This window comes from Bos grunniens, chromosome 8 (genome assembly GCF_055505025.1).
Source record: "Bos grunniens cultivar Pamir isolate PY7600 chromosome 8, Bosgru_T2T1.0, whole genome shotgun sequence".
NCBI classification, from domain to species: Eukaryota; Metazoa; Chordata; class Mammalia; order Artiodactyla; family Bovidae; genus Bos; species Bos grunniens.
In genome coordinates, this window is record NC_141172.1 from 14927049 (window position 1) to 14954815 (window position 27767).

The window sequence follows — 27767 nt, forward strand, 5'->3', positions numbered from 1 at the left end:
TGATGGAATTCCAGTGGAGCTATTTCAAATCCTAAAAGATGATGCTGTGAAAGTGCTATACTCAATATGCCAGCAAATCTGAAAAACTCAGCAGTGGACACAGGACTGGAAAAGGTCAGTTTTCATTCCAATCCCAAAGAAAGGCAATGCCAAAGAATGCTCATTATCCCACATTTGCACTCATCTCACACACTAGCAAAGTAATGCTCAAAATTCTCCAAGCTAGGCATTAACAGTACATGAACCGTGAACTTCCAGATGTTCAAGTTGGATTTAGAAAAGGCAGAGGAACCAGAGATCATATTGCCAACATCCGCTGGATAATGGAAAAAGCAAGAGTTCCAGAAAAACATCTATTTCTGCTTTACTGTCCATGCCAAAGCCTTTGACTGTGTGGATCACAACAAATTGTGGAAAATTCTTCTGCAGATGTGAATACCAGACCACCTTACCTGTCTCCTGAAAAATCTGTATGAACTACAAGAGGCAACAGTTAGAACTGGACATGGAACAACAGACTGGTTCCAAATAGGAAAAGGAGTACGTCAAGGCTGTATATTGTCACCCTGCTTATTTAACTTATACGCAGAGTATATCATGTGAAATGCAAGGCTGGATGAAGCACAAGCTGGAATCAAGACTGCCAGGAGAAATATTAATAACCTCAGATATGTAGATACACCACCCTTATGGCAGAAAGCGAAGAAGAACTAAAGAGCCTCTTGATGAAAGTGAAAGAGGAGAGTGAAAAACTTGGCTTAAAACTCAACATTCAGAAAACTAAGATCATGGTATCCGGTCAGATCACTTCATGGCAAATAGATGGGGAAACAATGGAAACCATGAGCGACTTTATTTTCTTGGGCTCCAAAATCACTACAGATGGTGATCGCAACCATGAAATTAAAAGATGCTTGCTCCTTGGAAGGAAAGTTATGACCAACCTAGATAGCATATTGAAAAGCAGAGACATTACTTTTCCAACAAAGGTCCATCTAGTCAAAGCTATGGTTTTTCCAGTAGTCATTTATGGATGTGAGAGTTGGACCATAAAGAAAGCTGAGTGCTAAAGAACTGATGCTTTTGAACTGTGGTGTTAGAGAAGACTCTTGAGAGTCCCTTGGACTGCAAGGAGATCAAACCAGTCAATCCTAAAGGAAATCAGTCCTGAATATTCATTGTAAGGACTGATGCTGAAGCTGAAAAAACTCTAATACTTTGGCCACCTGATCCAAAGAACTGACTCATTTGAAAAGACCCTGATGCTGGGAAAGATTGAAGGCAGGAGGAGAAGGGGATGACAGAGGATGAGATGGTTGAATGGCATCACCAACTTGATGGACATGAGTTTGAGCAAGCTCCAGGAGTTGGTGATGGACAGGGAAGCCTGGCGTGCTGCAGTCCATGGGGTTGCCAAGAGTTGGACAAGACTGAGCAACTGAACTGAACTTATAGATTCCCTTTTATTCTGAATAATCTCACTGTGGCAGATTTCAGCTCTAATCTGATGTCACACAGACTTATAAAGAGGGCAACTTCAGGGGGAAAAAAAAAAAAAACTATGGAATCAGATTTTCACTGAGGCATTAAAAACATGGCAAAGCTGGGCAATGGAACTGATTCAAAAACTAGGAGTTGCCAGTATTCTGGGTAACTAGAGATCTTGATGCTGCCAGAGGTACCTGTAAAATGAAACCTAATATTGGAAGGTTATAAAGATAGGGTATGAAAATGGAAGGGTTAAAGGCATCTGGCAATTTCCTGGTCTCTCAATAGTATTTCCAGCAAGCTCTCTCTTACTTCCAGGTAAGACATTTTCCCATCACCAGCTGAGGCATGGAGTCTGCAGGACTCCCTTGGTTAACGATTAAGGGCCATGCTAGAAGGACATCTCTGCTCTTTGCTACATCTGAAACCTCTAAGCACTGTCACTTTTTCTGTTTCGACATTTTAGGCTGGAAATTTTCAAACTGTACTTTGTGAAAAATTACATTCTTGGCAATTTTCTTCACCACTGTCTCCCCAAGATTAGAACTATAAATAATAGAAAAACTTAATTACCGATGTCTTTCTTAAAAAGTGTTTAGAGATGTAGTGTTTAAATCTCCATAAAATTACACCTTTGAAATTGCTTAATTGTGTTTTTCCTGCCAATTTAAATTGCTCATAAAAGGACAGATTTTTAAATATATAGTTTCTAATTCTTTCCTTGACTCATCGCAGTAGCATTGCTTTTGCTTTAGAAGATAGCAGTGCTTGTACAAATACTGCCAACATCAGCAAATTGAGGTTAAGCCCACAGTGGTGTAGGAGGAAGAGGGAGGAAACACTTCAATCTCCTGGTTTGGTTTAATTTATGTCTAATGGATTTTAAAAAAAAAGCCAACACCCACCTAAAAGTTTGGTTCTTACTCAGAATCTTGCAGTTAAGGCATGTAATAATAGTTATAAAAGGTTCATTAGATTTCCTTACAAAGATGTTGCTCTCTAAGGGCACTGGGACCTGGCTTTCTCTTTAATTGCAATTATTACTGTATTAGGCTTATTTATTTGTATAATAAAAATAATCATTTGCATTTATACAATTCCTTTCTTCCTAGGAGCTCATTCTAATGAAGCATATCTCATCTGCAAAAAAATATCTATCACCTGTACAGACTTATGAGCCAGCAGTCTGGTAGACTTGTAACATTATAAAAATGTTCATTGAGAACTCTTTCCTTGTGTGCCTAACAGCCCAATCTGCAAATAGACCAGCTTCAAAGATACATTAAGTGCTATCTGCTTTCACAAAAAGGCCACCTTCCCAGGTTCTGTGAGCTATCGTAACCAGTCAAGCAGTTGACTACATGAAACTTTACACACTTCTAGGGCAAGAAATGGAGAAGGCAATGGCACCCCACTCCAGTACTCTTGCCTGGAAAATCCCATGGATGGAGGAGCCTGGTGAGCTGCAATCCATGGGGTCGCTGGGAGTTGGACACAACTGAGCGACTTCACTTTCACTTTTCACTTTCATGCACTGGAGAAGGAAATGGCAACCCACTCCTGTGTTCTTGCCTGGAGAATCCCAGGGACGGGGGAGCCTGGTGGGCTGCCGTCTATGGTGTCACACAGAGTCGGACACGACTGAAGTGACTCAGCAGCAGCAGGGCAAGAAAGCAATGGAATAACTAAGAAGTACCGGGTGCTTTAAGAATGAGAATTTGTGACTGAAAAGAAATGCTAAAAAGTCTTCAAAACTTACCCTCTGCTCCTCTGTGCAGGACATAAACTAGCAATTAGTATATTGCTTGGTTTTAATATATTACCTAAAGGGAGAAAACATATTCTGGTAGTTTTCAGACCTGGTTGCATTTTTTAGATGCACTTTGAAAAGACTCAGTGAGCTTTTTAAAAACCACAAATGCCTAGACCCAAAACCAAGAGATTGTGAATCAGTTGATCCTGATTTGTAAAACTACATCAGCATTTTTTCAAATTCCACAGGTGTTTAATGTTCAGCTCAGTGTGGGGAATCATTGGTCAACAGGAAATAACACTGGATAGTTTTTGGTTGACCATTAACTACCTATGTGATCTTAAGAGAAGCAGTATTTCTGGGCTATGGAATATTAGCCTGAAAAATTAGATATTTGGATCAGAAAGAATATTTTTTCACCCCTTGACATCTATGATTAAAAAATGAAGATGAACAGTTCTAAACATGAATCTTAATTCTCAATACATTTGCACTAAAGCATTTCCAGTAATAAAATACTACAGGGGAACAAATAGCCAAAGCAATCTTGAGAAAGAAGAATGGAGCTGGAGGAATCAAAATTCCTGACTTCAGACTATACTACAAAGCTACAGTCATCAAGACAGTATGGTACTGGCACAAAAACAAAAATATAGACCAGTTAGAACAAGACAGAAAGCCCAGAGATAAACCCATGCACCTATGGGTATACCTTACTTTTGACAAAGGAGGCAAGAATATTCAATGGGGCAAAGATAGTCTCTTCAATAAATGCTGCTGTGAAAACTGGATAGCTACATGTAAAAGAGTGAAATTAGAACACTTCTTAATACCATATACAAAGATAAACTCAAAATGGATTAAAGACCTAACTGTAAGACCAGAAACTATAAAAGTCTTAGAGGAAAACATAGGCAAAACACACTATGACATAAATTACAGTAAGAGCCTCTATGACCCACCTCCTAGAGTAATGGAAATAAAAACAAAAATAAATAATTGGGACCTAATTAAACCTAAAGACTTTTGCACAGATAATGAAACTATAAACAAGGTTAAAGACAACCCTCAGAATGGGAGAAAATAATAGCTAATGAAACAACTGACAATGGATTAATTTCAAAAATATATATCCAGCTCATGCAAAAAAATACCAGAAGAACAGCCCAATTGAAAAGTGGGGAAAATACCTAAATAGACATTTCTCCCAAGAAGACATCAGTTCAGTTCAGTTGCTCAGTCATGTCCAACTCTTTGTGACCCCATGAACTGCAGCATGCCAGCCCTCCCTGTCCATCATCAACTCACGGAGTTTACCCAAACTCATGTCCATTGAGTTGGTGATGCCATCTGACCATCCCATCCTCTGTCGTCCCCTTCTCCCCCTGCCCTCTAATCTTTACCAGCATCAGGGTCTTTTCAAATGTCAGTTCTTCACATCAGGTGGCCAAAGGATTGGAGTTTGAGCTTCAATATCAGTCCTTCCAATGAACACCCAGGACTGCTCTCCCCTAGGATGGACTGGTTGGATCTCCTTGCAGTCCAAGGGACTCTCAAGAGTCTTCTCCAACACCATAGTTCAAAAGCATCAATTCTTCGGCTCTCAGCTTTCTTTACAGTCCAACTCTCACATCCATACAAGACTACTGGAAAAATGATAGCCTCGACTAGATGGACCTTTGTTGACAAAGTAATGTCTGTGCTTTTTAATATGCTATCTAGGTTGGTCATAACTTTTCTTCCAAGGAGTAAGCATCTTTTAATTTCATGGCTACAAATACAGATGGCTAATAAGCACATGAAAAGATGTTCAACATCACTCATAATTAGAGAAATGCAAATCAAAACTACAATGAGAAACTACCTTACACCAGTCAGAATGGCCATCACCAAAAAATCTATAAACAGTAAAGGCTGGAGAGGATGTAGAGGAGAGGGAATCCTCTTGCACTATTGGTGGGAATGTAAATTGATACACACACTATGGAAGCCAAAAACTAGGAACAAAATCACCATGTGACCCAGCAATCCCACTACTATGAATATACCCTGAGGAAGCCAAAACTGAAAAACACACATGCACCCCAATGTTTACTGCAGCATTATTTACAATAGCTAGGACATGGAAGCAACCTAGATGTTCATCAACAGATGAATGGATAAAGAAGAAGTGGTATAATATAATGGAATATTACTCAATCATCAAAAGGTATGCATTTGAGTCAATCCTAATGGGGTGGATGAACCTATATACAGAGTGAAATAAGTCAGAAAGACAAAAACAAATATAGTATACTAATGCACATATATGGAATCTAGAAAGACAGTACTGATGAACCTATTTGCAGGGCAGCAATGGAGACACAGACATAGAGAACAGACTTACAGACACAGGGCAGGGGTGGAGGAAGGAGAGGGTGGGATGTATGGAGAGAGCAACATAGAAATATACACTACTATATGCAAAATAGATAGCTAATGGGAATTTGCTTTATGCCTCAGGGAACTCAAACTGGGGCTCTGTAACAACCTAGAGGGATGGGATGGAGAGGGAAGAGTAGGAGGGAGGTTCAAGAGGGAAGGGACATAGGTATGTATACCTATGGCTGATTCATGTTGTTGTCTGGCAGAAACCAACACAATACTGTAAAGTGATTGTTCTTCAATTAAAAATAAGTAAATTTAATTTAAAAAGAAATGAAAGAGAATATTACAGGGGGCAAGTATATCACAGGGATTTTGCTCTCAAAAAACAAACTATACAAGCTATGTGGGAGACCAAAAAATGTACTTTTTTATTTTTTTTAGAAAAGGCATTTTCTACTTTGAATTATGACTTTCTAAGTATGCATAAAGGATCCTTTTAATGCTGCCCATTTCTTTAAAACCAGGATTCTAGTATAAAAGAAAAACTGCACTGGCTCAGTTAAATAGTTCACGTCTGTTGAGTCACTCAGTCGTGTCTGACTCTTTGCAACCCCATGGACTGCAGCACGCCAGGCTTCTCTGTCCATCACCAACTCCCGGAGTTTACCCAAACTCATGTCCATCAAGTCAGTGATGCTATCCAGCCATCTCATCTTCTGTCATCCCCTTCTCCTCCTGCCTTCAATCTTTCCCAGCATCAGAGTCAGTTCTTTGTATGAGGTGGCCAAAGTATTGGGAGTTTCAACTTCAGCATTGGTCCTTCCAATGAATACTCAGGACTGATTTCTTTTAGGATTGACTGGTTGGATCTCCTTGCAGTCCAAGGGACACTCAAGAGTCTTCTCCAATACCACAGTTCAAAAGCATCAGTTCTTCAGTGCTTAGCTTTCTTTATGGTCCAACTCTCATGACTACTGGAAAAACCACAGCTTTGACTAGATGGACCTTTATCAGCAAAGTAAAGTCTCTACCTTTTAATATACTGTCTAAGTGGGTCATAGCTTTTTCCCCAAGAAGCAAGCATCTTTTAATTTCATGGCTGCAGTCACTATCTACAAGGCAGCCTTTATTCAAGACTACTGCATAGAGGAGCAAGAGAAACAAACTCTGGTTTTTTTTTTTTCATTTCTTACATGATATTTTACATGTTTCAATGTCATTCTCCCAAATCTTCCCACCCTCTCCCTCTCCCACAGAGTCCATAAGACTGTTCTATACATCAGTGTCTCTTTTGCTGTCTCGTACACAGGGTTATTGTTACCATCTTTCTAAATTCCATATATATGCATTAGTATACTGTATTTATGTTTTTCCTTCTGGCTTACTTCACTCTGTATAATAGGCTCCAGTTTAATCCACCTCATTAGAACTGATTCAAATGTATTCTTTTTCATGGCTGAGTAATACTCCATTGTGTATATGTACCACTGCTTTCTTATCCATTCATCTGCTGATGGACATCTAGGTTGCTTCCATGTCCTGGCTATTATAAACAGTGCTGCGATGAACATTGGGGTACACGTGTCTCTTTCCCTTCTGGTTTCCTCGGTGTGTATGCCCAGCAGTGGGATTGCTGGATCATAAGGCAGTTCTATTTCCAGTTTTTTAAGGAATCTCCACACTGTTCTCCATAGTGGCTGTACTAGTTTGCATTCCCACCAACAGTGTAAGAGGGTTCCCTTTTCTTCACACCCTCTCCAGCACTTATTATTTGTAGACTTCTGGATCGCAGCCATTCTGACTGGTGTGAAACGGTACCTCATAGTGGTTTTGATTTGCATTTCTCTGATAATGAGTGATGTTGAGCATCTTTTCATGTGTTTGTTAGCCATCTGTATGTCTTCTTTGGAGAAATGTCTATTTAGTTCTTTGGCCCATTTTTTGATTGGGTCATTTATTTTTCTGGAGTTGAGCTGTAGGAGTTGCTTGTATATTTTTGAGATTAGTTGTTTGTCGGTTGCTTCATTTGCTATTATTTTCTCCCATTCTGAAGGCTGTCTTTTCACCTTGCTAATAGTTTCCTTTGATGTGCAGAAGCTTTTAAGGTTAATTAGGTCCCATTTGTTTATTTTTGATTTTATTTCCAATATTCTGGGAGGTGGGTCATAGAGGATCCTGCTGTGATATATGTCAGGGAGTGTTTTGCCTATGTTCTCCTCTAGGAGTTTTATAGTTTCTGGTCTTACGTTTAGATCTTTAATCCATTTTGAGTTTATTTTTGTGTATGGTGTTAGAAAGTGGTCTAGTTTCATTCTTTTACAAGTGGTTGACCAGATTTCCCAGCATCACTTGTTAAAGAGATTGTCTTTAATCCATTGTATATTCTTGCCTCCTTTGTCAAAGATAAGGTGTCCATATGTGCGTGGATTTATCTCTGGGCTTTCTATTTTATTCCATTGATCAATATTTCTGTCTTTGTGCCAGTACCATACTGTCTTGATAACTGTGGCTTTGTAGTAGAGCCTGAAGTCAGGTAGGTTGATTCCTCCAGTTCCATTCTTCTTTCTCAAGATCGCTTTGGCTATTCGAGGTTTTTTGTATTTCCATACAAATTGTGAAATTATTTGTTCTAGCTCTGTGAAGAATACTGTTGGTAGCTTGATAGGGATTGCATTGAATCTATAAATTGCTTTGGGTAGTATACTCATTTTTACTATATTGATCAAGTGGGCTTTATCCCAGGGATGCAAGGATTCTTCAATATCCGCAAATCAATCAATGTAATACACCACATTAACAAATTGAAAAATAAAAACCATATGATTATCTCAATAGATGCAGAGAAAGCCTTTGACAAAATTCAACATCCATTTATGATAAAAACTCTCCAGAAAGCAGGAATAGAAGGAACATACCTCAACATAATAAAAGCTATATATGACAAATCCACAGCTAACATTATCCTCAATGGTGAAAAATTGAAAGCATTTCCTCTAAAGTCAGGAACAAGACAAGGGTGCCCACTTTCACCATTACTATTCAACATAGTTTTGGAAGTTTTGGCCACAGCAATCAGAGCAGAAAAAGAAATAAAAGGAATCCAAATTGGAAAAGAAGAAGTAAAACTCTCACTATTTGCAGATGACATGATCCTCTACATAGAAAACCCTAAAGATTCCACCAGAAAATTACTAGAAATAATCAATGACTATAGTAAAGTTGCAGGATATAAAATCAACACACAGAAATCCCTTGCATTCCTATACACTAATAATGAGAAAACAGAAAGAGAAATTAAGGAAACAATTCCATTCACCATTGCAATGGAAAGAATAAAATACTTAGGAATATATCTACCTAAAGAAACTAAAGACCTATATGTAGAAAATTATAAAACACTGGTAAAAGAAATCAAAGAGGACACTAATAGATGGAGAAATATACCATGTTCATGTATTGGTTATTTTTAAGATCTGGGATGAGCTAATGGAAACATATTGGAGTACTAGGCAGAGAGATTGGTCCACATAGTTAGGCCATCTGTCTTTGCTAACTGGCACCTATAGAATTTAGGCTCCCATCCTCTCAGAGAGACACAGAGATAGGGGTGCTGTCTCTTTCAAGAATTACATTTCAAAGAGATGGTCCTTAAGAAGACATTGATGAGTTGTACAAAATTCGCATCTCAAAGGATCAGAGAAAGAATTTGTAATTGCAATTTTCTATAGTACATGCACTAAGAAAAAGGAAGTCAGGGCCTAAAGTCATGAAGAAATCTATGTAAAGTTTAATCAAGCGGAGAGGAATAGTAAGGTCTTCTTGTTTACCAGCTCACTGCTTCAATTCTTTCTTGTCAATGGAACTGAAATTCCCATAGCTGGATGGTCTTCTCACCTCTTGGCTGTTTAGGCAATGAGCTCTCATAGTTCATCAATTCTAAGTCACAGTTTTTTTTTTTTTCCCACATTTTTAACTTTTCCAAATTTGGGATATTGTTTTATCATCATTGTTGGCCAGTGGCAGGAATGACAAATCAAATGGCCTAACTTGCCTGTCTTCAAAAAGACTAAACTAAGTTGATTACTGTCGAAACAGAATCATTTTGTTGAAGTGAGCCATAGCATGGAAATGAGGTATTATTTGGGAAGCAAATATTTCTTGTTAAACTGAAAATGCTAGTCACTCAGTCGAGTCTGACTCTTTGTGATCCCTAGACTGTAGCCCACCAGGCTCCTCTGTTCATGGAATTCTCCAGGCAAGAATCCTGAAGTTGGTAGCCATTACCTTCTCCAGGGGATCTTCCTGATCCAGGAATTCAATCTGGGTCTCTTGCACTGCAGGCAGATTCTTTACCACCTGAGTAATGATTGAAATTCCCCATTTTCTTACGTTAACCACAAATTGGCACTTGCAAAGAGCATTTTCCAGTGACTGAATGACAAGAGCATCTGTCATCTGCCTCTGAGGAACTGAATCCTGTGCTATGGCTGCTGACTTTCAGTATGGCCTGATGGGAATTCAGGGTGGAGAGTGAGGCACTCTGTGCTCTAAGGAAACTGGTGGACTAGGTCTTTAGATATTTTCAGGAACTGATTTCATGACCCCCTATCCTTGCATCTCCTCATATCTAGAAAAACTAAATCCCTTCATGGTGACATCAGCTCCCCATGACTAGCAGAAAACCTTTTGTAAAGTAAGTGCTTGACTGCATTGAACTCCTTCTTCCCCAAAATCTTATATATCGACCTTCCCCCACTGCCTCTTTGGAGCAGTCCCTCAAAGCTACTTGAGGTGCTGTCTCCCCAGCTAGAGTCCTCATTCTGCCCCAAATAAAACTTAACTCACAACTCTCATGTTGTGTATCTTTTTAGTCAACATCTTACTAGACAACAAACATGTTCTTTGGATGGAGATAAAACCAAGATGTAGATTAAACTGTGTTATTGGTACACAGGCAAAAGACTGTGACTCCCAAGTGCCAAGCAATAAAATAAGAGGAGGAGAAATTCCCAAAACTATCAAAACTATCAAAAAGACAAGACACAAGTCAAAGCTACAGAAGGCTAGCATTTTATTCTCTCAGTGATCTATTAACATAATATGGTGCATCTGAGAATCAATGAAGTCTTAGATTTAAGAAAATGATAGCTTTTCTAGTTATAACTGCTCAGCCTAAACCAAGTGTGTAGTCCATTATATTTGCCCCTCCCCAAAAGCAAGATTATTGAAGCTGTATTCCTTTTGAACACAAGGTATCTTAAGCAACTGGAAAGAAGGTACAATTTAGAACAACATTCAAAGAAAAACATACCATCGCTGTGATTTCCAAGTGTTATTTATCCCTTCCTAACCTTGCCCCTCTTTTTATCATTTTACTTTAAAGAGATTTGGTACCTCTGCCTCTCGAAGCGTTGAAAAAGGAGAAGCCCCACCACTGCTCTGCACCATGCCTTGTCGCCAGCTCTAATTTACCAGCATGAGAGAGCTTTCTGTGCGTTCTTCAGAACTCAAGGCTCAAAACTGCCTATGCCATCTTTTCATGAAAAAGAACTACTTCATGTGGGTTTATAGTGAGTAAAATGCATTGATTCAGCAAAGCCACAAGCAGATAATGACTTTAGTTTCCTTAACTTAATCCCAAAGGAAGGTGGTAAAAAGCAAGCTGAATTTTCTTTAAAAAATAAAAAAATGCCCTGATTCAAATTCTAGTGACATAATCCTTAAAGTGAAGTGAGGGACCCTAAGGGAATCATTAGCAACTTGTCAGTGGCTGCCTTAAGCAGAAAATGGTTGGAAATTGTCTGCTGCAACAGGGTTGCAAGCTCCCAAAGACCTTCAGAGGACATGGGCCTTTCTCCTCTGAGGAATGCCCCAGGATGAAAAGTATAACAGAGCCATGTAGCTGACTCTAACTCTGTACCCCTGACATCTGCTTCCCAGTGGATCAGTAGGTCAGACAGTGGCTACTGCAATATTGCGTTTCTCTGAAGTCTTAATACTTCCTTGGAACTGAATCTATGTTGAGTGGGGTCCACCATAATACACTTCTGCAGTCTATTAATCTTACAAACTCTAAAATGCTTGCTCTTGTATTCACATGCAAGCTCTGAAAACAAGGCAAAAATCAATTCAGTGACAAGAGCACTCTGTTTGGAGACCAAACAGTTGGGTTCAAGTCCTGACTCTGTCACTACCTGAACTTGCTTAAGGTCTCAGTTTCACTAAGTAAAAACTGGGAAAAGCTGTTCAGAGAATCAAATGTGATCAAATGGATAATGTACTTTATCAGCAATACAAGCATCTACCAACGTCCCATGCTGTAGAATTGTCACAATGAACGCCATCATACTTTTCCTCACCTGAGCCACAATACCAGACATAAAGAGGTTAAATGTGTGCAATCGAAAAAGATGCTCTTTACAATAGAAATCACATCCTTTACGGTTAGTGTAATAGCCCACACCATCTTATGTTGGATTTCCTGAGAAAATCTTTCAAAAATTGTTAGAAGATACTGAGAGATTTAGTCAAAGACTTAGAGCTGTAAAGGAATAAATGGACAACAATGAACAGCTACTTCACAAAACGGAGATGTGGAGAGGACTGTTTACAGCATTGTGTTCCCGCTAAGATTATCTTAGAGTAACACTTGAATTGTTTGCTCACCCATTTTACATCATTACTGAACAGTTTGAGGCCGCGATTCCTGAGGGGCACTTAAACCATAAATGTCATGTTGTCAAAATCCTTAATGTAACCTAGTCCCTTAAATGTGTTTCCTTTCTTCTTGAGAAACTACTTGCATTATAAGTACTGATGCACTTCCAGTCTAGATAGGATGATTCCTGCATATTCTCTGGGACCCTAAGACCCAGGGTCTACCTCTTTTCTCTCTCTGAGACACTCCTGGCCCCTACTAGGGGACCATGGTGCTTACTTGTTTTCTCCAAAAAGAATGATAGTACCATTAGCAGAGGTACTATGTCCTGAGGACTGAGGATGGAAGCACTGGATCAAATGATATGATGTCTATAAACATATTTTGCAAAGTTCTGGGTTAATAACAGCCAGCAGTTGTTATATTCTGACTGTTAGGCATTATACGAAGGTGCTTTAATGCATTATTTAACTCAAGCCTCATATGGAATGTTCATAACAGTATGACAACAATATAATACCCCAATAGTATTATTATGCTAATTTTACAGAAAAGACTGGTGAGGAACAGGGAACCTCAGTGACTGGCCCACAGAAACAGACAAATTATTAAAGGAGAGAATTTCACTAAGGCAGTCAGCCTCAGAGTCCAAGGTCTCAAAAATCTTATGTTCTAAGAACAACTGGATGTTTCTCATGATAGAGCTCTTAGTGCAACTGTCTCTCTTGGTTGGACAATTCCTAAACATCCTGATGGTTTCGGCTTAATTGTGCCTTCCTGGAGGTTTTCCCCAGTCCCTCTGACAAGGACAAATCCTTCTTTTCTATACACTCTACTTCTCCATAGTATTTATACTGTATTTAACTAATTCTTGGCTAGCTCCATTTATATCTCATCCCACAAGTGGCTCCAAGACTGCAAGGTGGTGCTCCATCAGAATTAAAGAAGAGAGTCAGTCAGAAAGCTCTTAAGCTTTAAAAACTCCCTGGTTGCCACTGAAGCTTGAAAACTGGGAGAAACACAAAAAGACCATGGCAGAACCATCATTCTCCTGCATATAGATCAGGGGACCTGTTTCAGGAGGTTTAGGGGGCTTCACAGCACCTGTCCCAGCTAGATTTTCTTTTTTTTGTTCCCCAGCAAAACTAAAAAGTTATATAATCTCTGAAGATCCTGCCAGATTCAACTTTCTGTAAATCTACAGACATGAAAACCTCTTTGCCATGTGAAAGAAGAAAAGTGTGAAAACTTTTCTCTGTTCAGTTCAGTTCAGTCGCTCAGTTGTGTCCGACTCTTCGCGACCCCATGAATCGCAGCACGCCAGGCCTCCCTGTCCATCACCAACTCCCCGAGTTCACTCAGACTCACGCTCATCAAGTCAGTGATGCCATCCAGCCATCTCATCCTCTGTCGTCCCCTTCTCCTCCTGCCCCCAATCCCTCCCAGCATCAGAGTCTTTTCCAATGAGTCAACTCTTCACATGTTAAACCAGTTCAAATTAATTCAAATTAGTGGAAAAACTCACAGATCGGAAGATGTTCACTGTTGGCTATTAACTTATGAGTATAAAATCTTCTATTCCATGCACCTTGATCCAAGCTATAAGCACTGAGAGCAGTCAGTTGAAGGTCAAAGGAAAACTGAAGCAAAATCTGAAACAGAAAAACGTATGATGTAGTACATTAGAAATGTTATTTATCTAAGTTTCAAAAATTAAGAGCATTCCCCTTATATTCACAGCAGTACTATTTACAATATCCAAGACGTGGAAACCACCTAAATGTCCCCTGACAGATGAATGGATAAAGATATGGTACATATGCACAACAGAATACTACTCAGCTATTAAAAAAGAATGGAATAATGCCATTGTCTGCAACATGGATGCAACAAGAGATTATCATACTGAGTGAAGTAAGCCTGAAAGAGAAAGAACTATATATACTTTTATATGTAGAATCTGAAATATGACACAAGTGAACCTGTCTATGAAACAGAAATAGAAACTCACAGAAACAGACTTACGGTTGCCAAGGGGAAGGGTAGGTGGGAGAAGGGAGGGTGGAAGTTTGAGATTAGCAGATGCAAATTATTATATACAAGATGAATAAATAACAAGGTCCTACCATATAGAACAGGGAACTATACTCAATATCCTGTGATACACCATAATAGAAAAGAATATTTTAAAAAAGAATGTGTGTGTGTATATATACACACATACATACATATATATACATACACACACACACATATACACACACACACACACGTATGTATGTATAACAGAATCACTTTGCTGTATAGCATAAATCAACATGACATTGTAAATTAACTACAATTAAAATAAAAACTTCCCTTACTAACTCAGATGGTAAATAATCTACCTGCAATGCAGGAAACCCAGGTTCAGTTCCTGGGTCAGGAAGATTCCCTCTAGAAGGGAATGGCAAACCACTCAAATATTCTTGCCTGGAGAATTCCATGGACAGAGGAGCCTGGTAGGCTACAGTCCATGGGGTTGCAAAGAGTCGGACATGACTGAGCAACTAATGCTAATTAAAACTAAAAGAAAAACAACAACCTCTCAAACAAAAAGAAAAAAAAAAATGAATACACACAATAAAGCTCCAGTTTAAACAACGGAAAGCTAGATAAACAACTAGAACCAGAGTAAAATTGGAAATGTTTAGCTAACATCAAGCAGGAAAGAAAAAATACTTTTAAACAATATTTGTAACAAACCTGTAGTCATATTCATGTAAGGTACTTCTCTCCTTAGTAAATTATGAACTAAGAAACACTATTAAATCATGAATGGCTAAAAACCATGGGAGGAAATGGCTACAAAAAGCTTTAAAATATTTTATCCAGGTATTTTAATAAATTTCTTATTCTGAATGTAAAGAGAGGCATAGTTTTTATCAATATGTTCTTCTATATTACTAACTATATGTTGGTATTTAAAGAGTATTGCTTTAAGGATGCCAAATCATTAGACTGCTTCTGATGCAGTCACATCTAAGTTTCATTCTGCACATGTATATCTGAATACATACCCACAAGCACATGTTACAAAATTTTTAAGATTACTTTCAGTCTGCACCATTTTGATTTTTTGAAGCACAGCACCAACAAGACAGCAAAGTGGCTCTTCCTTAAGAGATATTCTGGCTTGACTGATAATAGGAAATGTCAAACCTTGGAAGTTAATCAGGTTATTCTGCTGTAAAAGTTTACAGCAGAATAGTTTGGGCTCAGATGAGCATCTCAGTGTTTAAGGTTTCAAGGTCCACATATTTATCACCTAGCCTCATTTTTCATTCATGGTAGAATGCTTTCAGAAGGTTTAGAAATTCTCTCTAGTGGGAAGCAAGTAGTACCTCTGATCATCTTTTAGAAAACAAAACTCCCTTCTAAATAAAGTTACAAATCACCCTCAACAAGAGGTGCACAAATTCTCCAACTAAGATAACTCATATGCCAGATCCTGAACCCAGCTATAGGAATACTAATGATTGAGAACCATTTTCATGGGAAGCAAGGATCCTTGGAATTTCTGGAAATGTCAACTACTTTGTCACTCCTTGACTCATGTATTAAATGAAAAAAGAAGATGGATGGACAGAGAAGAGACGGAATGAAAGGACGAGGGAGATAAGAAGTGAAACAGGAAAAGGAAGGAAATACAACAGCAATGAAACCAAGAAGGAAGAAAAGGAGAGAAGGCAGACAGATATTTGGGTACACAGAAAAATAGTTTAAAATCTACTTGGTAAAAGTATGTTCAGAGAAAAAATATACATATTTACAAGGTCATCTAACAGTTCTCTTGAAAAAAATCTGGAGTTACTGCTTGTGAACTGGACCTATTTCAGTTATCATGGGAATCTGGTATCTGAATTTGGACTGATTTGGGACCTTAAAATTGAGAGTCAGGTTTTCAGAGAATCAGCATAAGCCCCTGTATTTCTAAAATATCATTGTAACAAGTGTGTTTATCCCACCTGATTTTTCATCTCGCATGTCAGGACTCACTATGGATGAATATTTTCCTTCCCTTAAAGAAACTTGTACCACTGGGAATGATATGGCATCATAGTTAAAAGCCCAGGTTTTGGAGTCAAATAGAACATTGAAATATTGGGCCTCTCTTGATTTATCTTTCTGTGTTTTAGCTTCCATTTTGAGGATAAAAGAATGATAACTGATCTTAGGGATCTGTTGTGAAAATTAGATAAGATATATATTCAAAACTCTTAGCATGACATCTGGTACATAAACAAAGCTCAGTAAATGGTAGTTCTGCCAAAAAATAAATGGCAGGTGGATATTTATTAACATGGCATTTACTTATACATAGAAGAAACCAAAAATAACTTAGTAATCATTGTTACTTGCACTTAGCAAAAACAGTATCAGGATTCATACGAGAAAGAAGAAAGGGAGAAGGGAAACCCACAGACAGTTTAAAAACAGTAAATTTTGGATAAAGGGATAATTAGCTAAACAGGGGGGCTAATCAAGGTGTTCTGTTCTTTAGGTAGATGGATGTGCACCAAAGAAAATGTGAGTGTTTTAATAAGTTCTCCAGGAGAGCATAACTGTTTAGCTGTAGGCTGGGGATCAGGACACCTGAATGTATGACATCTACTTGTGTCTTTTGTTAGTACCTTCATGTATGCTAGACCAGGTCTACACCACCTCCCTGACCAAAATCTCTCTCCCTGCTTTAAATCCTAAATGCACTCCTGTTATGCTAGCTTATGGTGCTCTGTGCTTTTCTTGGCAGTACTCAACTCCTTTTGTGATTATAAATTTGCTTTTTGGTTGATTAGGGGCTGGCTGTCTTTGCCCACATCCACAAGAACATGGATCTTTCCTGTTTCATTTCTGGCCGCCGGCTTGGCATGTAGCACAGCATGTGAGACATAGTAGGTATACACAGTGAGGAAGGAAGGGAGGGAGGGAGGGAAACAGTTACGCAAACGAACAGGCAGGCACAATCTGCTGCAAGACAGGTGAAATAAAAGCGCTGTGATAACCCAGATTTTGTGAAAGGGAATTAAAGAAAGCTGCAAGGCAGAAGTGCCATTTTAGCTAAGCCTTCAAGCATGGGTAGAATTTAAACACTCCCACTGGGGAAATATGGGACATGGCATAAAGTATGTCTCAGTTTCTCTAGAACATAAGGTCTCTGAGGGGTGATGTAAGAGTTGAGGCTGGAAAGGGGTGGCGGGCATGTCAGACCAAGCCATCTGACAGTGAGGAGCCCCTGGGGGGTTAGGGTTGGAGATGAGACACACTTGGATGTGTGCTTTAGAAATTCAAGTTTGGTAAAGCGAAAAAGCTGAACACGAGGGGGAAAAGAAATCTGACACAGGAAGGCAGCTTAATATGGACTAAGTTATTCTGTTATTTCTGTAACAGTAGAGTAGTTCTATTTGCACAGACAAATAGCCTACCAAACCTTCTGAGTTTACTTGATTTAGACAAATGATGATGCTGCTCAATTCTTTGAGGAATTTTCCATGAAACAAAATCACCAAGATGAATAATTAGAATATATTGAAAACTATTCAAGCCTTTTCTACACATGCATTTATCTATGTCTGGCTGGCATGCAAATGAGAACTTCTACTCAAAATCTAGGGAATTAAATTATGGACTTCACAAAGAGCAGATACACCCCTAAAAGAGCCATGGAGGTCACGAATGTGCAGACCTCTTTATTTAAATTAGGAAGGCAGGTGAATCCTATTTTGATTTCCAACTTCATGAGTCTAATAATAGTAGCACTCACTATGTGGTTTGCATGCTCTAAGTCTGTGCATGCGTGCTCAGTCATGTCCAGCTTTTTGCAACCCCATGGACAAGCTATGGATACCTCTCACTCCCTGGAGGCAGAAAATACGACCTGGAAGGAGGAAATGGAGCTGAGGTGAGATGAGAGCCTAGTAGGTCGCCTGCCAGGCTCCTCTGCCCGCAGGATTTTCTAGGCAAGAACACTGGAGTGGGTTGCCATTTTCTTCTCCAGGGGGTCTTCCCGACCCAGGGATCGGCCACATCTCTCACGTCTCCTGCAGTTTTCAGGCAGATTCTTTACCACTGAACCCTCTGCTCTTGGAAGGGCACTGGATACATCAACTGTCAACTGTCATACAAGGGAGGGATATGAGTCAGGGTTCTTTAGGAAATAAACAACCTGCATATCTAAGGAATTGGCTTATAGGATAACGGAAGCTGAGAAGTCACACAACCTGCCCTCCACTAGTTGGAGACTCAGGAAAAGTGATGGTGAAGTTCAAGGGCAGAGAGCTGGCAGGCTCATGGCTCAAGTCCAGTCCAAGCCTGAAGCCCTGAGAACCAGGAGCGCTGACAGAGTGAGTCCCACTCAGGGCAGGAGATCCGAGGCTCAGATCACACAGCAGGTGGGGAGAATTCAACTTTCTTTCACCTTTCTCTCCTAGGTGGGCGCTCAGCAGGTGAAGTGATGCCCAATCACATTGGAGACGGTCATCTGTTTTAGTCAGTTCGCCAGTTCAATGCTCATCGCTCCCAGAAACACCCTTGTAGACACCCAGAAAAATTGTTTAGCCAGATATCTGAGTATTCCATGGCCCAGTCAAGTTACTACATAAAATAAACCATCACAAAAGTTTTGTTTTTTCCACCTTTCAGATGATTTGATGAGATTTTAGAGGTTACACAGCCTGTAATTGGTCATAAATGTGTAGACCTCTTCATCAGCAGGTCCAAGACTATAACTCAGTATTTCTAATATGCTCTTTACATCTTCCTTAGCCTAGAGGCTCTTTCGCTTGCCTGGTAAACAGCTCCTTTAATATTTTTTAGGTTTTTTTTTTTTTCCCAAAACCAGCCTGCCATGAATTCTCTTAAATTCACACACACACACACACACCCGTCCCTACCCCCACCTTCCCTGTCCCCACATCCATCTCTCCATCCCAGGTTGTGGTATCACCATCACCATCTTCCTCAGCTCCATTTCCTCTTTCCAAATGGCATCTTCTGACTCCAGGAGTCCCAGGTAGCCACAGCTTGCTGAGCTTCCTCATCCTGCCCATCCCTGATGTGGTCGCGCCCTGGACCGTCTGTCCTGTTCCCACCCCCACTTCCTGCTTCTCGATCTTCACTCCCACAAGCAGCTGGCTGCTTCACTGTCACCAGGGCAGACATGACAGTAGAACCTTGTCGCATCACCCTTCTACGCAAAAGGGTGTGGTAGGGATGGGCGGCGGCGACAGACAATGAAGGCTCTGGAGGAACACCAGAGAAGCCAAAGGAGGGCCAGGCTGCAGCTGCAACCAGGGAGGCGGCGGCCAAGATGGCGGCTGCAGAGGAAAAGGTGGCTGAGATGTTCCCACACTAAGTTCTGAGAGCATTCCTGCTCTAATGGGACTGACATTCTAGGGGAAAAGAAACAAGAGATTTATGTAAAATTTGTAGCAGTGTGCCTTAAGGCAATTTCACCCCAGTGTAGCGATGGGCCTCCTCCCACTGCAGAGGGTAGAGGGTTTGATGTAACTACACCAGGCAATAATTAAACCAAAATACTTTCAGACAAATGTAACACTGAGAAAATTCATGATCAGAAGATGTGGACTACAGAAATGTTAAGTTCCTCAGGCAGTAGGAATATGATATCAGGCAAAAGGTCTTTACATCTGCACAAAGAAATCAGGAGAGTTACAAAGGAAGCTTCTTAAAAAAGTAAAAATTCACTTGGCTTTAGCATTCGGGGATGAAAGTTGTTTTTCTTTTAATATTTCAGAGACTTTGTTCCATCGGCTTCCATGTGCACTTCCATTGTCTCTCACACACACACAAATACACACAGGCAAACATACAAAATTATATATACCACTGGTCCCAAGTCAGAGAGGAGTCTCCTAGTAGACTCATTGTTTTATGGCTGGTTATATAACTGTACATACTACAGCAAAATCATTTCATTTTAATGAAGAGGCAGAAATGCTTTAAATTGCTTTTGGTGCAATTAACAAAGAATGCTTATAAACAGAACAACTGACTTTCACTGGATGCATTTTAAACATCTCTGCAATCTGTACACATTATGCTGTGCATCCTACATGGAAGGTGGATACTATTATTAGTTCTGCTTTCAGCTGAGGAAGCTGAGTCTTTAGGTCAGTTTTCACTGACCTGTTGAAGTTTAAGCTGGCGTCAAGCCTGGATCTCTTTGGCTTCAAAGGACAAAGAGACAACAGCACTCAAATGCCCATGTGGTATTTAGCATTTCCCAGCCCTAGGTTCTTGTTTGTCCAAATTAAGATTTCTAATGTGTCCAAAGGGCCAGAAGTGGCACTATGTCTGACAAACTCAGGGGAGAATAAAAAGTAAAGACAGAGGCGTTTACAGTTTCTGGGACTGCACCAAATGTGGGCCACATTTAGAAAATTTGATTAGATAAGCTCCTTCTGGAGAGATAATGCCTTCTACCAAATATAGCTCAAAAATTGGTAGCTGAATTGATGCTTTTGAACTGTAGTGTTGGAGAAGACTCTTGAGAGTCGCTTCGACTGCAAGGAGGTCCAACCAGTCCATTCTAAAAGAGATCAGTCCTGGGTGTTCATTGGAAGGACTGATGCTGAGGCTGAAACTCCAATACTTTGGCTGCCTCATGCAAAGAGCTGGCTCATTTGAAAAGACCCTGATGCTGGGAAAGATTGAGGGCAGGCGGAGAAGAGGACGACAGAGGATTAGATGGTTGGATGGCATCACCAACTCGATGGACATGTGTTTGGGTAAACTCCAGGAGTTAGTGATGGACAGGGAGGCCTGGCATGCTGTGGTCCATGGGGTTGCAGAGTCAGACACAATTGAGCAACTGAATTGAACTGAACTTCTGTGGGTTACATTCATTTTACTTAATAAAGTCAACTCTAGAAAAATGTAGTCTTGAAAGACTGGATTATAAAAAGTTATTCTGATTGATTTGTTTCAACCAGAGACTACTGCTCTGTGTAATTTGATTTTTACACATCATAAGGGAAACATAAGAGCCAAGTCCAATGTGTTACATGTCTGGAGTCCCTCAACATGTTCACATAGAAAATGAGACAGTGAACCATGACTCAGGATAGGCTAACTGCTGTCAAAAATATATAAATAAAAATATGCAATTAAGCCCATTAGAAATGGATTTCTTGCTCAAGTAAGGTTTCCCAGAGAGAGAAACTGACTGGCAGAGCAGTCCTCCTCTGTGTAGACATTCTGGCATGTCAGGGAGTCTGACAGAGGCTTTCCTTTCATTCCTTTTAGAGCCTCTGTGGGAATCCCCACCATTCCAGGCAGCAGGAAGGAAACAAGAGCATAGAGCATCAGGGGAGTTCTTGGGGTCGGTCTTTTAAGTAGTATACATCACTTTCACTCATATGCCTTTGACTTAAACCCAGCCACATGGCCAAGTCTAGCTGCTAGAAAGTTCTGGAGATGTAATCAGTGGTGGCCAGGACTTCCCAGTGACAACTGTGTGCTACAGAGGGGAGCACAGCCGTCTAGTAGACAGTTCGCCATCTATGCCATAGCCCACAGCCAAGCTCTGTCAGCTACAGTGGGGTTCCCCAGTGTCTGGGATCTACGGCCTAATGACATGAAGTGGAGCTGATATAGCTAGCATGCACTGTATTCAGTTCCTGATCTATATCCTCTCAAAACTAGATTCTTCTTTTTTTAAATTAGCCCAGTGGGCAGTGAGAGGGTGGGGAGGAGGCAGCCAGCAGTTAGGGCTTGAGTAGTCAGGGGATCCCTCTGTTGCATACTTTAGGGCCATTCTCAATCTGAAAAACTGTGAGGTGGTCAACAACTGTCATCCTTACTGTCTAATGTGAGCCTCCCAATGGCATAGCAAAGCAGGTAAGAGTGCAAGGAGGTCAGAGGCTCCATCTAAGGTCCCCTGGACAGTGAGGACTAGATGCAATTCCTACCCTATGAGCTGTATCTAGTATCATTTCCCCGATGGCTCACTGCTCCCCTGGCACTTGTTGCTGAACTGCAGCTGTCCAAAGGGCATGGAAATGAAGACCTTTCCAAGAAAAGGGATTTCTTGATTTATGGCCAGTAGTAGTGTGTGTTTTGACTGCTACAGAAACTTTTTGTAGCATCACAGCTGAAAAACACACGCCTGCCAACCTTTATTGTGACAGCTGAGTGGAAGAAAAGACCTTTGAATTGAAGGTAATAGAGGAGCCAGGAAAATTTAAACTAGGATAAGTTAGTTTGCCGACATTCTGGAGACACTAGAGCATAAGCAGGATGCTGGAGAGAATGTTCCATTCTATTGGTTGGTCAAGTAGACAATGCCGTTCCATCCCCTCTGAGACATGGAGGCTGCAGAGACCCGTTCCCTGGAGGATGGCCAGGCCCACAAGCCCTGAAGCTAGAGGTGTACTTTCCTGTTCTATTGACCATGCAATGGACTCAAGGTCTTTCTGGTCTTCTTGAATTAGAATGAGACACACATCTTATTCTACTAAATCTTCTGACGAAAGAGGAATGTTCTTATGGTTACTAGGCCACCCCTGGCCAGGCTTTAAGTCACTTGGAAACACAAGTAATGCCCTCCATGAAGTACAGAGTAAATCAGAATCTTCCTTTATAAGATCTTACAGGTCTTTAAAAACCTCACAGTGAACATGTATATTACAGGGTAACACAGTAGCTTGGGATAACATTTTCCTGACACTGATATAATTTAACCTTTTTACACTGAATTACCTTTTTCAGCAAATAGTGCTAGAGTACCTGGATATCCATTGGCAAAAACAAATCTTAAAGATCAATTTTAACCTAAATCTTATATAAAAACTAACTCAAAACAGACCATAGATTTAGCAAGTCAATATAAAACTATGAAACAAACCAGAAAACAAAAGAGTAAATCAGAGGAAATCTTTGAGAAATAGGGCTATGCAGACTTGACATTAAGATTATGATCTATAAAAGGACAAATTGATCAACTGAGCCTCATCAAAATGAAACAATATTTTTATTCTGTAGAAGCCCATACATTGAACATGAAGTGACAAGCTATAGAAAGAAAATATTTGCAGACGACATATGTGACAAAAGTATCCAAAATAAAGACTTCTCAAAAGTCAACAGAAAACAATACAATTAGACAATGTGCAGGAGACAAAGAAAATGAAGTGACATTTCGGTGGAAAAGATATGCAGATGGCAGATAAGCACATGAGAAGTTGTTCAACATTATCAACTGTTATAAACACAAACTGAAACCCCAATGAGGTCACATCACACATCTGTCAGAATGGCTACAATTAAAAAAAAAAAAAAAAAGTAACAACACCCAAATGCCAGCAGTGAAGCAGCAGGAATGGAAAATGATAAAACATTCGGGGCAGGGGGCAAGAAGTGTGACAGTGTCTTAAAAACTAAATATTCAACTACCTTATGACCCAGGAAAATCACCCCTGAGCATTTGTCCTAGGGAAATGAAAAGTTAAATCCATACAAGAAGCCTGCTACGTGAATGTTTCTAGCAGCCTCATTTGTAATATCCCCAAACAGGAGTCAGCTCAAATGTCCTTTCAGAGAATGAAAGTTCAAATAAGTTATAGCATATATATATACTGTGGAATATTAGTTAGCAATAAAAAGCAATGGACTACTGATACACACAGAAACTTGGATGAATCTCCAGAGAATTAGCAAAAAAAAAAGGCCAATTTTGAAAGGTTACACAATGAATGATTCCATTTGTATGAGAGTTTTGAACTGACGAAATTTTAGAAATGAAAGATCGTGTGCATGCTGAGTCACTTCAGTCATGTCCAACTCTGGGTGACCCTTTGGGCTGTAGCCCACCAGGCTCCTCTGTCCACAGGATTCTCCAGGCAAGAATACTGGAGTGGGTTTCAATGCCCTCCTCCAGGGGATGTTCCCAATCTAGGGATCGAACCCAAGTCTTCCACACCTCCTACATTGCAAGTGGATTCTTTACCCACTGAGCCATCTGGGAAACCTTGAAAGACAGATTAGTAGCTGCCAAAGGTTCAAGACTAGAGGAGGTAGAGAATGGGAACAGGAGACAGTGTGGCCATAAAAGAGCAAGGGGAAGTAATTGCAGTTGATCAATATCTTGACTGTGGTGGTGGAGACACAAGTTTATACAGGTGACAAAATTGCATAGAATTTAATACACAGAGACAAAGAGAACAGAACACATACAAATAACAAGTGCAACTGGGGAAATCTGCAGATCAGTGGCTTAAACAAATTTGACTACCTTGGCTGTGATTTTATACTATAATTTTTCAAAATGTTATCACTGAGGAATAAAAGAAAAGTATACAAGGGATCACTTTCCTATAATGGCATGTAAATCTGCAATTATTTCGATAAACAGAAACTTCAACTAAAAAAAATGTCTTTTGCAACCCACTCCCAATTTAGCTTCTTCTCACTTCTCCCATTACCCTGTAATTTAAAGAACCTCGCAAAGAAGTCAGAGGAGGAATATCCGATGTTTCTAAATGAGGGTCTGCTCATATTTGCAACTTCTTCTGGGTTCTTTATCATGTGATGCACAGCCTCTGCCAATTAGCAATTTAAATGCTTGCAGATGGACCCAAGGGCTTGCTATCTCAGCGCCGCGGGTATCACTTAAAGTCAAATGTGTCCTCCCTGGTACCTGGCACCCATAAGTCAAAGATGAGCTACAGACATCCCCATATGGCAAACGGGTGATTGTTTATAACCCAGTCACAAAGGGGCCTATAAAAATCCTTCAAGCCAAAAAGAATACAGGATGACAGCAGATGGCCCTATCCTAAAATGAAGAATTAAAGATGTTAAGCAGAGCAATCAAACAAAAGAACATAAGTGATCACAAAAGGGAAGCCAGTCTTTTACCTCTTCAGCTAGATAAGGGCATCGCTCACTTCAATTCCATTTGAGCCCAGCAACCACGTCAATCATAAGACAGGTTAGAGCTTCATACAACACCTTAAAGAGATACTCCCAGGCTACTGGAGGGGAATCATGTATTTTGCTCAGTTCTCCATCCCCAACAAACAGAGGGATCACTATTTCCTACAATAGCATGAAAATCTACAATTATTTTGATAAACAGAAACTTCAATTGAAAAAAAATGTCTTTTGCAACCCGGAAAACAATGGAGTGTTCACAGGACCCAAAACCCTGAATTTACACGTGAAAATGAACTTGTAGATAGATGCCTGGTAGTTTGTTAGAGTTCCACTTGGACTTCTTTAGCAGCAAGATCAATAGCATTATGAGGGTGAGGAAGGTGGAGGTTTCATCCCAGTGTGTGGGCAAATGACGCCTCAGTGGCTCCAACCTCGTCTCCACCATAAGCACCACCAGATAGAACATGACCTCCATTACCACAGTATCTTGGTGGCCTCATCCACTGTCCCTGGGCTGCAACAGGTGAAGGACTAAGGACTTCAGATGCTAAATAAAATTTTGAAACTCTCTCCTCCCTAGGTTAAGGAGCCCAGCCCAGCTAGGAGGCTTTCACAGAGGTATGGGATAGTCTGAGCATCATTCAACCAGAATTTGGAGGACTGCATAAAACAGAGAGTATGCTTGGCAAAGAGCTTAAGACAGGAAATTGTTCATAAGCAAGAGTCCAAAAGGTCAAAAAACACACAGCCCAAAAGAAACGGCGAGCACCACATAACAACGTCAGAAATCACAGTATCAGAGAGATGAACAGGAAGCAGTAGGCACGGTATAAATGGCAGAGGGCCATGAGCTCTTACTGGGAACTGACCTTCTAGACGGAGCCATCTTGGTGCCTGCAAATACACTGTGGGCGGAAAGACCAGCTGTAATACAGGACCAAGAAGGCAGGGGAAACATGGGAATAATTAAAACTAGGCAAAACACCTGTATGCAAAACACCAGTTCACCTGTTCACTGAACTGCGTACACCTGTGTGTTCAGTTCAACTAGTCATTGGGAAGTACCAGACTCAACAGTTTTAATCACTTAGGAACTCCAGCCATGGTCTCCTCCTAAGTTCCACTGTGAGTTCCTAGACACAGCTAAGTCACAAGGGAACAAAAAGATTAAGACGGTTTCAACACATCCTCTCCAAATTAAGTGGCTTCTTGTAAAGAATCAGTTTTCAAATCTGCTATCAGGTTTGAGTGGGAGAGTAAATTCCCAGAAAATCATGTAAGTGGATGAGTATATGGTGACCCTGTGTGTGTGCTCATTCAATTGTACCTGACTCTTTGCAACCTCATGGACTGTAGCCCACCAGACTCCTCTGTCCATGGGATTTTCCATGCAAGAGTACTAAAGCTGGTTGCCATTTCCTACTCCAGGGGACCTTCCCGACCCAGGGGTTGAATCCGCATCTCCTGCATCTCCTCCACTGGCAGGTGGATTCTTTACCATGGAGCCACCTGGGAATCCCAACCATGACCCTACTAGATTGCAAAAACAGGTACACACAGAAAGTAATAATATTTGACCGGATGAGATCTGAATGTTAGAATGATATGGCTAGCAGTGAGTGGGCAGTAGGTGAAATGTTTGGCAGTCTGCACATGGCCAGGCTGGCAGAGGAGGCAGGCTCTAGGATGTTCTTGTCAGGACGCAGTTCTTCAAGGCAGATACTGGTGACTGAGGCAGTGGAAGAAGGCAGCATTAAAAGATTCCTACGTTTCTCTCACTGGCTCTTGGGACAGGCAAATATCTTCAAAACAATCATGGGTGACAAAATATTTCTATTCCCTGCAGATAGAGATTTAACCAATTCCAGAACAGATATTCCCCAAAGACAAGAAGTCTTAGCAGAGAGAAATTCAAAGCAAGGATATAATCCCATTGAGCACTCATGAAAAAAATACTAGTCACCTTATTGTTCCTTCTGGGTAGGTTTGATTCTCCAAGGATATCACCCTGTGCAATGAGGAAATTCATGTCTATTGTCATGGGACCTGAGGCTGAGTAATAAATGGCACAGTTACAATGAATCAAGCAAATGGGCACCACTTTAGAAAGAGATAAAGAAGTCAAGAATTACCGAAGAGTGTAAAAAGAGGTTTATCATTATCATAGACTCTTAATTTTTATCAGCTCTCCTAATTCAGTGCTTTCTAAATCATTTTTAAAGAAACAGTAGTCTCTTCTGGGTCACATGAGGTGTTGATGCTCAAATTTAAAGCCATACTCTTTATCTAAGGAAAAGAAATAAGTATAGGGTTGACCAAAAGGTCCGTTGGTGTTTTTCCATACAATGCAACAGAAAAATTCAAGCAAACCACTTGGCCAACTCAGTACATTATAAATGAGCTGATTCAATCAAGGCATTACTACTCTCCCTTGAAGGAGCTGCTTAAACAGAAGAAGGTAACTGTTCCATTTCCTGTTTCACATTTAAATTGCTCTGCCTGACTGTCAAGGTCCCTTATTATCCTACTTCTTTCTAACTCTATTTCCTTATCCTCACTCATAGC

At 40.2% G+C, this 27767-nt stretch overlaps 1 protein-coding gene across 21 annotated transcripts in view; it reads right to left on the reverse strand.

The window, feature by feature from the left end:
• Positions 1-27767, reverse strand: part of LOC147366685 (uncharacterized) — a 361042-nt gene that overhangs the window by 123910 nt on the left and 209365 nt on the right. For 11 of the 21 annotated variants that reach the window (XR_015169471.1, XR_015169463.1, XR_015169472.1 and 8 more), the window contains exons 1-2: positions 26072-26168; positions 13792-13918 (exon numbers count right to left, since the gene is read on the reverse strand). Coding sequence is in view for 3 of the 21 variants with exons in the window: in XM_086414899.1 (XP_086271025.1) it covers positions 13792-13918; positions 27166-27243 (205 nt within the window). In the remaining 18 variants the exon portion in view is untranslated. Of the gene's footprint in view, positions 1-13791; positions 13919-25184; positions 25362-26071; positions 26169-27165; positions 27255-27767 lie in introns of those variants that run through there. The other 10 variants (XR_015169459.1, XR_015169457.1, XR_015169458.1 and 7 more) reach the window with 3 other exon arrangements.